This window comes from Culex quinquefasciatus, chromosome 3 (assembly GCF_015732765.1).
Source record: "Culex quinquefasciatus strain JHB chromosome 3, VPISU_Cqui_1.0_pri_paternal, whole genome shotgun sequence".
Lineage (NCBI taxonomy): Eukaryota > Metazoa > Arthropoda > Insecta > Diptera > Culicidae > Culex > Culex quinquefasciatus.
This window is the reverse complement of record NC_051863.1, coordinates 51,514,589-51,527,390: the sequence shown is the minus strand read 5'-3', so window position 1 is coordinate 51,527,390 and position 12,802 is coordinate 51,514,589. Positions and strand designations below refer to the sequence as shown.

Here is a 12,802-nt window from a genome sequence, read left to right as displayed (position 1 = left end):
CTTTACTTCTCTTGTTTTATCCAGGTTTTTAAGCGAAGATGGCGTTCGAATGTTGAACGCCCAAAATGTCAAAATCACGCAGTGGAACCAACATTACGAAAAAAGTGTGCCATGGCATGACAGCCGCATTTTTTTTCTAATGTTGGTGCTCTTGCGCGATTTTGACATTTCGGACGTTCAACATTCGAACGCCATCTTCGCTTAAAAACCTGGATATTTTTCTTGCTTTATTTTTAGTACAGTAGTTGTTCGGTAACTGGGCTGAGAACGTAGCCCAATCACCGAATGCTGTTCGCTAACTGGGCTGAACGAAAAATAACGAGGGGACTACCGATGCAAAATATTTTGTTGATGAAATATAAAAGTAAAAATTACTCGAATTTATTTACAACGATTACTTTTCATATTTCTTTAATTGTGACTTAAAATATTCATAAAAGTTTGAAAAAAGATTGTTTTATATGTTCAACATAATTTTTGCATCCATTAACCCCTCGGTGATTTCGGTTTGATTTGGTTTTTTGCAGGGGGGCGACATCTATATCTCACTACAGGCAGCTCGCCCGTAGCCAACACAAGCTGTCAACTTCGGCACCAGAACAAAAGGGAAATGTCAACTTCGGCTCCAGTACAAAAGAACAACTGTTCGTTACGGAACCAAAACAAAGCAACTGCACACTGTAAAAAAAAGTACAAAAAAAGGCAGGCATAAAATGGAAATAAAGTAATTATTGTTTTTATGTAAAATTTTACCGCAATGTACGTTTAAAAGTTAGTGTATGTTTGTGAGGTGATTTTTATCAATTTATTTGCAAAATATATAAAGATATAAAAAGGGCCCTTAAAACGCTTATAACTTGAAAACGGTGCAAATTATTAAAAAAAAATTGTAAGTCAAATCAATTGCAAATTTGGTTTTACATCCAACAATGATTTGAAAATTGATTCAACAATATTTATTTTAAAATCACATTTTTCAAAAATTAAAAGCTCAGGTTCCATATTTTGCACCATCCTAATCTCTAGCGCAAAAGATGCATTTTCTTTTAATCCCCAAAAACATGTCAAAAACATTTGAAAACTAAAAAGTACATGTCAAGACGGATCGAATGAGACCAAAACGATTAAAATCGGTTCAGCCAGTACTGAGATAATTGAGTGAGAATTTTTCGGTGCACACATCCACATCCAAACACACACGCATATATTAATTTCTGAGTCGATATTTATACGTGAAGCTACCTTGGCTCGTATTAGGAAGTTCATTTTTCGAGTGATTTTCCTCAGTAAGGCGAAACCAAGCCAAATATGCAGGCCCTATTTAAATGTTATTCATGATTTGAAAATTTTCATTTCGATTTATTTTTATTTATTTTTTAACATTAAAAACAAGACCAGTGGTTGTTGAGATCTTGACACTAGAAAATGGGGTGCTGTTTGGCTAAGACTTAAAAAAACTCAAATTTAAATAGCTTATTCCTTTTCTTTTATCCGCTGTATTTCATCAACCAGAGCGAATCTTCAATGTTGCTCAGACAATTTAATAGGAAATTTTATCTCTAAAACGGCGCACTTCAAAAATAAGAAAAAGTTTTTTGAAATTGTTTTTTTTTTGTGTGAAAAAGGTGAATTTAAAAATCAGGATTTTTTCATGCAGGGCAATTATGCCCATTTTAAGCCTAATAAGCAGTCGTGTTTGAATGATGCTGGATAATCTGGATTGATCCTTGAAATTCACTAAAACCAAGTACACCAACGAGTAGAGCAACTTTTTGTGAACATTTCTGTTTATTTTCACTTTTATTAAAAGTTATGCTATTCCTTTTACAAGCATTTAAAAAATATATTTCAAAAATGCATTCTAATCAGTCGAGTGCATTGGGCCGATTGGGCCACGCCCATTTTTCTATTTTTAGCTTAGTTCTTTTTTTCTTCCAGCACTCTTTTGGGTCTGCTTAGTGCTGCCAAAATTGATGAAATTTTAAGCGAACACTCACGAAAAATAGCATTTATAGCGAAAGTTTCCTGGCAGCACTTGCTCACTCCAACAGGCGCTGCACCAACATGTTGGTGGTGTTGGTGGCCACTCTTTGTTCTTTATTTGCCTTCGCTTTTCGCTCGGTTTTCTTCAGACTTCGATTGGAATGGGTATTCAAAATTCAAACGTCAGAAGACTTAGCGCGTTTGTTTTTTTGATGGTGCTTGCTAATTATTTACATTTTTCGGGATTATTTTTCAAGTGAGTGACTAAGTAATGGTCAAAAGAACATGTTGCCGGTAGTTGGAAGCAATTTTATATCTTAAGCGCTTTGAAATCGTTAGCGCAAGTGAAAAAGATATTGATGGCGACTTTCGTTAAGCAGTTAACCTCTGATCTTGCGTGTGGATGTGTGTGCCACCAAAATGATGAGAAATGGTCTCGCAAAATAGAAATTATGATCAAAAGTGCATTAAATTCGATCTTTTTGGTCAGTAAATGGCATAAATTTGCGTGCTTACGCGAGGAGGTCCTGGTGCTGGTAAGTTTAAAGCCTCAATAGTATTTCTGGAGCTTTAATCGAGCATCAAACTCTCCATATGACGAAGATAGGTCTTTGATTAGAAAGGGTATATTTTATATGTAATTTTGAATATAAGTTATGGATGTTTTAAGTGTTTTGCACAATCTAGAACCATCCAATTGTTTAAAAATAGTTAAAATAGCGTTAAAGAGGATTTTACGAGTTAGTAATGTGACAGAAATTGAATGAGTGTATCTCTTTTTTTCACGTCTCTCATTCTCCAGCAGCCAACCGGCACGAGTCAGGCGGCAGAAGTTGAACAGACATAGTAGGCCTACAATCACAAGCTAAAAAAGTGGAGCATCTACAATTCCCGTCTTCCAAATCTCCTATATGTTTGTCCCTGGCCCTGGAGTGCGGTGGAGATTGGAGCGACCGGCCATGGACGGTTGTCATGGAGTTGAGAATCTGGTTCAGGTGGGATTGGTTCCTAGGCAACTTGGTAACGCTAAAATCACCGGCTCCAAGCGAAGCAAAGTTGGAAGGAAAATGATCAGCTGTGATATTTAGAAAGATAACACCAGTTTCATTTTTGAATATCAATAAAAGTCTATATTGCAAATATATATCATCTTTTCTTTTTACACATCCATGTGAAATACACTAAAATTCTGAAAATAATACATTATATTTCGACAGAAGGAAATAAATAAAAGCAGGGAAAAAACTGAAAGGAAAGCTTACGTACACACAATAATGCAAGGAAAGACTCGCTTCAAAAGCGTTTCATGCGAATAAAAAATCTGTAAAATCTGCCTCTTAATCTACTGCTCATGCAATTGTCCTATCTCTCATCATCCTTCACTACACAAAACTACTGCTCGCGTGATCCAAATATACACTCCTCGTCTGTTGAACCTGCTTCTGATCCGCCCCGGAAAGGCGTTTCTCCTTGCCGGAAATGTTGCTACTAACACTATTGTTGTTGTTGCTACCACAAACACCGTTTTGACTACTGCTGCTTCCGCCACCGCCGCTGGCCGCTGTCGGGAGATTGCACATGCTGGCACTCATGCCGCTCGAGTGGCCCCAGTTGGATGGCTTGATCGGCAGGATCTTCGGCTTGGGCGGCAACGGTGGCGGCCCCTTTTGGTTGTCGGCGTCGCTGCTGCTGCTACTGGTGCTGCCGGACGAACTCGAGCTGCTTCCGGTGCTGCTGCCACTGCTGGTGCTCGCCGATAGGCGGTGCTGCTGCTGCTGATTGTGGTTGTGGTGCTGGTGGGGATGCCGATGGTACGGAGGGTGATAGATGACACCGCCGTCCACCAGGTCTGCCGCCGAGCTGCCGTCGATGGCTTCGTAGTGGTGATGGTCTACCGCCGCCGACGATCCGTCCAGATGATGGTAGCGGTGGGATGACGGTGGGGAAGAGCCGGGGGAGTGGTGCGGGTTGGCGGAAGCGTGCGTAAAGATCATGGTGGCTTCTGGAAGGGGGAAAAAGGATAAGTTATATTACACATTTCTAGACGATAATTGTTCGGGAACAAAGACATGAAGTGCTACCATCAACTGCAATTTGCTAAGCTATGATTTACTAATGTCTACGAATATCAGCTCGTCTAAGGACTCAAGAAAAGAGGGCATTCACAGGAATCATAAATCGGCCAGGACCTGAAAATCGTTACGTGAGATAGGTTTCCTATCCGTCATACAAGATTGCGATCATGGCGATTGCGAACGATCCATGGAATAAAAGTTTTTTTTGTATGGACAAGAGGGTGACAATCGACCACAGTGATACCCCCTTATTCGATTCCTTAGGCAAAAATAAGTGACTGTGAACATTTTAACCCCCTAACGCCCATAGTTACTCCAGAGCACCACTATTTCTTGTCTTCAAAATTAAATTTCTCTGCAACCATGCATTTTTTCAACCTGGTTTAATCTGCGTTAGTTTATATAGAATGTTAGCTTATAACCATTAAAATTTCATCCAATTTGGTCGGTCTAGTTACAAGTACTGGTGAAAAACGTAAAAAATCTCGATTTTGCTCTGGGCGGGAAGGGGTTAAGCGAAATCGGTTAAAGTTTAAGGGTCGCTTTTTATCGTTTAAGTTTTCATGGGAAAATTTGAAAAAAAAATGTATGGGGAAAAGCAAAAGTTTTGAAATACTATTTTTTTTTTGGGTATCAAGCGAATCGAAATTTCGCATACTTTTTCAATTTATTCGTTTCTTTTTTTTTTTTGGAAGCACTAAAATTTTCAAAAATTACCGTATTTTTTCGAAAATACTCAAATTTTTAAAATATGCATTAGGCATATTAAACTAGGCGAAAATTGGGAAGGTTTCATACATACGTTCAATTTGTGTATTCTTCCTACAAATTTTGCGTCATTTGATACCTATAGTGCAAATTTAAAAAAAATTAGTATTTTCGAAAAATTCGGTATTATGAATTTTTTTTTAGATTTTACAAAAAAAAACTCAACTAAAATGAAAAAGCACACAAAATTTCGCATCGTTTGATAACCATATTCAGCAATACCAGCCAAAAAACAGGAGTTTTCTAGGTACTTTTTTCTCGACTTTGTAGACATGTGTTCCTACGCCATTTTTGTGTATATTTGTATTTGTATTTGTATTTGTATTTTATTTTTCAACAATATACCGAAGGTACAACCTTTTTTGTATACATTGACTTAAATGATAAGGACCTTATTAAAACTAAATTACTAACTAAATTAAAAACTAAAACGAAATAAACTAAAGATATAAAAAATGTCGATAATACGACAAATTACTTGTTTAAGTAGAATTCAGTAATAAATTTAAGATTGATTATCAGCTGTGTATGTAGTTATAAAAGAGTGTGTAATACAAGGCATTGCTTAATCAAAAACCAAAACAAAACTCAAATTGATTTTTTTAAATGCTCTTTACACCTACGTTTGAATTCACTAAATAAAGTTATAGATTTTAAGTTATGCGGCAAATCATTCCACAAACGTGCGCCTCGAACTGCGAATGAATTTCCCATAAAGTTAGTGTGGTGAACTGGTATTATAATATTATTTGTGCGATTTGAACGACTGAAAACTAAACTTTCGAAAAGATATTGCGGCTCTTCGAAATTTATAAGTTTGAATAAAAATAACAATAATTGAAACGGATATATGGAGCCAGTTACACTCGATAATGACATTTGAGAAGGGCGTAAGTGTTTTAAATATTTTTGTATTTCGTAATTTAAATATTGCTGTATCTCGAAGCCGTTGCATCTTATCAAAAAGTGGTCAAAGACAAACTTTTCGGAAATATGACAGGCTTGCCGAGAAAAATACACCAAAAGAAATAAACACGTCACTTTTAACAGATTTTCCAATTCAGTAACAACTTTTCAAAAGGGCGAAACCCTCAGATGTAAACAAACTGAGTTTTCGTCAGAATCATGTAAAGCGAACAAAACTGTTTCTAAAACACTCTCCAACATCTCAAAATTCCGAAACTACGTAGTTTTACAAGCAAAAAAACAAAAGGGCTAATCAACAACATCAATCAAAACAAACCAAATTGAGTATCCGCCCTTGTGTTTTCGCCCAATCACGAAGGGCGAATGTAGTGTTTTCTACAAGTTCCGACGTATATTTAGAAACACTTAATTTTCGTTATAATGTAGTGAATTTTAATCTGACAATCCTCAAAATGGATCAAAATGTATGTTTCTGATGTCTCTGACCACAATTCCACAACAAACACAGATTTGTATGATCCTAAATACATAAATTTTTAATTTCAATTATTGTAGTATCGGATCTGGTCTGGTTTCATAATCTGGACATGAAGGTCCATAATTTACCGGTTCTTGGGACATCCGGGGATTCTGGGTCGAGCAGTTGCAGGACAAAAAGTGTGTGTAGGGAGGTTTAGGAGGAATGCCGTACAAAATCATCGCCTCCGTAACCATTGAAGCTATACAAAGATTGAGGAGGCAGGATGGTGTCGCGGGGGGCCTAGTCGTCAGCTGCCGTGTCTCCCACTTCCGGCAGGGACACGCCAAGGAACGTCACTTCAATATAGACCACATCGTCAAACCAACTTGCTACTTACGGTGTATCCTAGCTCAACGAGTCTTGGCCTGAATCGGACTCCTTATGAAGGCTTTCTAGATTAATTTTTTATCACTGAGGTCGCAATTATCACTGTATTATCACTGACTGTAACGTTTCACAATGATAAAATAGTTGTTTAACCGCGTTTTTCTTTAAAAACCAGAAAAAATCACAAAACACAAAAGGGCTAATCTGTTGTTTACTTCGCTCTTCAAAAAGGCGTAATTTCTTTTTCTCAATTTTAATAGCAAAAATACCTTAATTAATTTCAATTTGCTCTCTATGATAAAATTATTGCTATTTTCTATTACGTTTTGACAAAATTGATAGTTTTCACGCTTTTTGTGGAAATAGGAATTGATCGAAATTGGAAAATTTTGAAATGTTGTTACTGAATTTTTAAGTTTAAAAGTCAAGTTTGAAAGTGAGCCCACGATTTTTTTTTTCGCTTAGAATTTTTGTGAAAATAGCCTAAGATGTTACAAAAAGACTCACGAAAAATGCAGGATGGAGCAACCCACCTAAAAAAATACAAAAATCATTTACTGAAACTGTGTTTTTAAGCGCTCTAAACGTCAAAACTTTCAAAAACCGAATAAGGGAATCGATTCTACAGACAATTTTATTTTAAAGTTACCATTGTCCTAAGTCCAATCTGAAACTGGCTCCATATACACAAAAATCCGGTACAACCGATTTCCTATTTGACATGGAACTGCTCTATTATAAAAAAAATCGGTGGATTCAAAAAAATACGGCATTTTGTGAAAATTTTGATACTTTCAAAAAAAAATATAATTATGAAAAAGAAAACAAAATTTCGCTTCGTTTAATACCCATTTGAATAATAAAAAAAAAAATACGGTAATTGATGAAAATTTTGGTATTTTCAACAAACCCCAAAAAAATAAAAAGCAAACAAAACTCAGAACAATCGTTATCAAACCTCGATAATTTTAGTGTTAAAAGCCTTGCTTTTGGTATAAACTAAAATCTGAAATTTCGTCACAAATAGCAGCACTAGACAGAGCGCAAAAGAGCGCTGATAGAATGAAAAACTCTGCCGATAATAGAAATTACGTGGCCTCCAGTGCATTCTCGTCAAACACACTTGGGAAATATTTTTGTAATGTAAATTTGCTTGTAAAAGGGATAGGCATAACTTTTGGTAAAAGTCAAATTAAACAGAAATTCTGAAAAATTAGCTGAGCAGTTTTTGGGAAGAGTTGTTGCAAATGAGAAGGGGCAACTTACGGCTTTGTAGAAAATTAGGGTGGTTTACGATTATGGTGTTTCAGAAAATTTAACTTCCCAGGAAACTGACGTTCGGAGCACTTTAAAGTATATTGTTTGAAAAACAAACAAATCGTTTTCTAAATATAGATTTGGAGTTATTGATTAAATGTTACTTCTATTATAATGTAAAAAAGTGCAATTTTAAAAATTAACGCAAAAAAATCTGAGGGGTATTTTTTTAATCGGCATGTTTAGATTTGAAAATATATTTTTAAAAGACAAGTGTATGGTACCACCCTAACAAAATTCGAAAATTGTAAAATTTTGCACGCTGAGAATATCTGGCAAGCAATAACTAAAATGACAAAAAAAAAACAATTATGCAAAATTTGAACAAAAACTAACTTAATCCACCTATGTGGTTGGAGCCTTCCTCACTCATTACCAACAATGGCTGATTTGATGGGGTTGTACACCAATTTCATCTATTTTTTAGATCCGGAATAAAAAAGTACGAAAATATCACTTAAGTGACCATATCTCTAGACAGGGTTGCCAGATCTTCAATGTTTTGGATTCGTTGGAAAGGTTTTTTGATAACCTAACCAACGATGGGATCCAGACATACACAGCTAAAAAAGTAGTAATCCAGCTGCGTGTAAAAGGCCTGGGTGTAAAATAAATATTTCATTATTTTATGCAATTTTATGTGATTTTACACCCTGAGGTATGTAGCCCAACAGTATGGGAAACCTACTTGACCAAAATATCAAGCTCATATATGCGTTTATCCTTACAACTTTACATCGGTCTGATGGCCGAGTGGGCTAAGGCGCCAATACTTACTGTTGGTGCTGGGTTTGAATCCCGTCGGTTGCAACTTTTTTTTTGTGTTTGCAAAAATTGTACATGCAGTGTGTAATGTGCATGTTTTTGCATGTGATTTTACCATCGGATTTTTTGCTGTGTAGTTTACATACATTTAAGTGAGATCCGGCTTCCAAAAAGTACATAAATATCACTTAAATGGCCATATCTCGAGACATGGTTGCCAGATCTTCAATGTTTTCGACTCGTTGGAAAGGTCTTTTGATAACCTAACCAACGATGGGTCGGATGGTGGATCCGGACATAGTTTACATACATTTAAGTGAGATCCGGCTTCAAAAAAGTACATAAATGTCGCTTAAGTGACCATATCTCGAGACAGGGTTGCCAGATCTTCAATGTTTTGGACTCGTTGCAAAGGTCTTTTGATAATCTAACCAACGATGGGTCGGAAGGTGGATCCGGACATAGTTTACATACATTTAAGTGAGATCCGGCTTCCAAAAAGTACATAAATATCACTTAAATGGCCATATCTCGAGACATGGTTGCCAGATCTTCAATGTTTTCGACTCGTTGGAAAGGTCTTTTGATAACCTAACCAACGATGGGTCGGATGGTGGATCCGGACATAGTTTACATACATTTAAGTGAGATCCGGCTTCAAAAAAGTACATAAATGTCGCTTAAGTGACCATATCTCGAGACAGGGTTGCCAGATCTTCAATGTTTTGGACTCGTTGCAAAGGTCTTTTGATAATCTAACCAACGATGGGTCGGAAGGTGGATCCGGACATAGTTTACATACATTTAAGTGAGATCCGGCTTCCAAAAAGTACATAAATATCACTTAAATGGCCATATCTCGAGACATGGTTGCCAGATCTTCAATGTTTTCGACTCGTTGGAAAGGTCTTTTGATAATCTAACCAACGATGGGTCGGAAGGTGGATCCGGACATAGTTTACATACATTTAAGTGAGATCCGGCTTTCAAAAAGTACATAAATATCACTTAAGTGACCATATCTCGAGACAGGGTTGCCAGATCTTCAATGTTTTAGACTCTTTCGAAAGTTCTTTCGATAACCTAACCAACGATGGGTCGGATGGTGGATCCGGACATAGTTTACATACATTTAAGTGAGATCCGGCTTCGAAAAAGTACATAAATGTCACTTAAGTGGCCATATCTCGAGACAGGGTTGCCAGATCTTCAATGTTTTGGACTCGTTGCAAAGGTCTTTTGATAACCTAACCAATGATGGGTCGGATGGTGGATCCGGACATAGTTTACATACATTTAAGTGAGATCCGGCTTCCAAAAAGTACATAAATATCACTTAAGTGACCATATCTCGAGACAGGGTTGCCAGATCATCAATGTTTTGGATTCGTTGGAAAGGTCTTTTGATAACCTAACCAACGATGGGTCGGATGATGGACTACGACATAGTTTACATACATTTAAGTGAGATCCGGATATATGTGACAACACATTTTTATACATAACTTTTGAACTACTTATCGAAACTTCAATCTGTATAAAACTCGATCAATGGGACCCTAAACCAAGTCGAATGCAACAGGTTCGGATCAAATCGGTTCAGCCAGTGCCGAGAAACATGAGCTAGTTTGTTGGTCACATACATACATACACACACACATACACACACACATACACACAGACATTTGTTCAGTTTTAGATTCTGTGTCGATATGTATACATGAAGGTGGGTCTACGACGTTTTTATACAAAGTTCATTTTTAGAGCAGGATTCAGTCAACCATGCTCATGCTCATGCTCAAAGTTCATTTTTAGAGCAAGATTATAGCCTTACCTCAGTGAGGAAGGCAAAACAATCGAAGAACAAGATTCATTCAACTCGAAAAATGCAAAAAATGTTGATGATTTGTAAACACATCGAGAATTGCTGAGATCTGTAAAAATGAGGGTCGTGTTGAATTATCTCTTTGCGAAATGGTATAAAATATAAAATAATCTCAAAATTCTAAAGTGGATACCACGTCTCTGAAGAAACTACCATGGAAAACAAATGACAGCAAAATCTACGATGAATTCAGCAACCTATACGACAAACTACAAAAATACAACTCCTGCGAAGCGCATTCAGCTACAACTCTTACGACGATAATTTACCCAAAGGTATGGTCACATAAAGTGCGCTCGCGCGGCAGTGCTACATTTACGAAAATACAAACACACAGAAAGCCCGTACAGATAAATCCCACTTCCAGCGAATAAATACCAGTTCAAGTACCATTTAGATTTTGTTTTTGGTTTTGGTTCTAATTGTACGTGGGGTGAAAGGTAACCGCAACTCCTCGCATCACTTTACGCGCATGGCGATTTCGACAACGCTCGAAAAGCTTCCTGTGGGCAACGAGTTAAATGGAAAGAGTTTTGAAGATGTGTTCAACCTTTTTGGGCTGCGCAGTTCTAGACTGGGCGAACCGACGCTCAACACTCACCTGCGTAGCTATTCTCCGACTGGGACCCGTTCCCGTTGTCGTCCAGCGTTAGCGGGGACGCGTTACAGCGCAGCGACAGGTTGTTCAGGTTGCTCTCGCTTGACGCGGACTGCACCGGGGGTGACGAAGGGTTCCCCCCCGCGGTCGCACCCGTTGCAGCTCCTCCCCGTGAAATCGACAACCTGGGCGCCGGTTGGGGTTTGTGGATTTGCTGCAGCGAACCACCGTTGGTGCTGGCCCCCAGCGGGAACTCGGCCGACTCGGGCCGCTTGGCGAACTTGCGGGTGAACTTGGACGAGGGGGCGGCCATCGCGGTGGCCGCGGAACTCGAACCTGCGGTTGTGGTCGTCGTGCTGGTGAAGTTTTCCTTGTCTTTCAGAAAGTCGGGCAGCTCGAAGTTGATCTCGGTGCCGCGCTGGTCTTCGAGGCGGGAGCGCTGGGCGCGCTTTAGGCCTTCTAGGAGTTCTGGGAAATGAAAATGGTTAAATTTAGGAAGTAATTCGTAACAAGGTTCATCCTACCGTCATTCTGCGACCGCGTCGGAATCTGCAGCTTCACGCCGGCCTTCAGCTTGGCAATGATGGGCTTCTTGACGCCGGTGACCGCATTTCCCACGCTCTCACCGCCGTCCTCTGAGCCCGCCGTCGAGCACTTTTTGCTCTTGGCACCGCGGCCACTCTCCGACGGGGCGTTCGATCCCCGCCGCCGGAAGCGATCCCCCCTGCGCGTCGACGAGCTGTCCGAGGTGCAATCCTCGGCCGGGATTTTGGGACCGTTGGCGATCTTGCCATTCATCAGCTCGTTGAACACCTTGTTGGTGATCTCATCCAGCATGTTCAGCTCTTGCTTGCCACCCGCCGCTGCTGCGTCCGCCGGTTGCTCGTCCTTGCCCTTCAGGTTGTGGTGGGACTGGCCGCCGTACGCAAGTTGGGACTTTTTTGTCACGTTGTTGTTGTTGTTCAGAAACCCGTTGTGTTGCGAGTGCTGCAGCTGCTGCTGAAAGTGGTTGATGATCTGCGCGTGCTGCGAGGTAGCGATGATCGGAAGGGGCGGCACCTGGTTCGCGTACGCCCGTTCCGACCGCGAAGCGATCGTCCTGGTCAAGTCCTGATGAAAGTCATTCTCGTTTCCATTCCTGACCTGCAGCCACAACCCGTCAACGCTCGTCACCGGGTAGGTCATGTCCAGGTAAGCCTCCTTCGAGTACACGTTCATCTGGTCCAGCTCGTAGTTGTACTTGAGCAAGATCGGCCTCAACACGTCCCCCAGCGGCTTCGTTGCCTTACTCTTGACCGAAATCATCTTCCTGTTGGGCAAGCTCAGCTTGAACACGACCCGCTGATCGATGTTCACCTCCCTGCCGGCCAGACTAGACGAAGGCCCGTCCAGGTCGAGCGGTTTGTGATTTCCCGCCAGGAACGCCTCGTACGCGGTGTACACGATGCCACGTTTCTCGAGCAGTCGCTCGACCAGCTCCTTGATCGTTTCGTTCGATCGCGTCTGGACCACCGTCGTTGCGCCGTTCGACAGGATCACGCGGCACAGCGTGTTCCGAGTTTGGTCCTCCTGGTCATACGACTTGCCGATGGCGGCGTCGAAACTGAAACAAAATTAAATAAATTAAACAAGATCTA

The 12,802-nt window shown here is 39.8% G+C and overlaps 1 protein-coding gene across 3 annotated transcripts in view; it reads right to left on the bottom strand.

Annotated features, from left to right (window-relative positions):
• Nucleotides 1-3,090: 3,090 nt before the first annotated feature.
• Nucleotides 3,091-12,802, bottom strand: part of LOC6049246 (regulator of G-protein signaling loco) — a 98,127-nt gene continuing 88,415 nt past the window's right edge. For 2 of the 3 annotated variants that reach the window (XM_038259246.1, XM_038259247.1), the window contains 3 exons: nt 11,690-12,768; nt 11,169-11,633; nt 3,091-3,985 (listed from right to left, as the gene is read on the bottom strand). In XM_038259246.1, the coding sequence (XP_038115174.1) occupies nt 3,366-3,985; nt 11,169-11,633; nt 11,690-12,768 (2,164 nt within the window). In that variant the 3' untranslated portion in view covers nt 3,091-3,365. Of the gene's footprint in view, nt 3,986-10,957; nt 11,071-11,168; nt 11,634-11,689; nt 12,769-12,802 lie in introns of all 3 variants that reach the window. The other variant, XR_005278148.1, reaches the window with a different exon arrangement.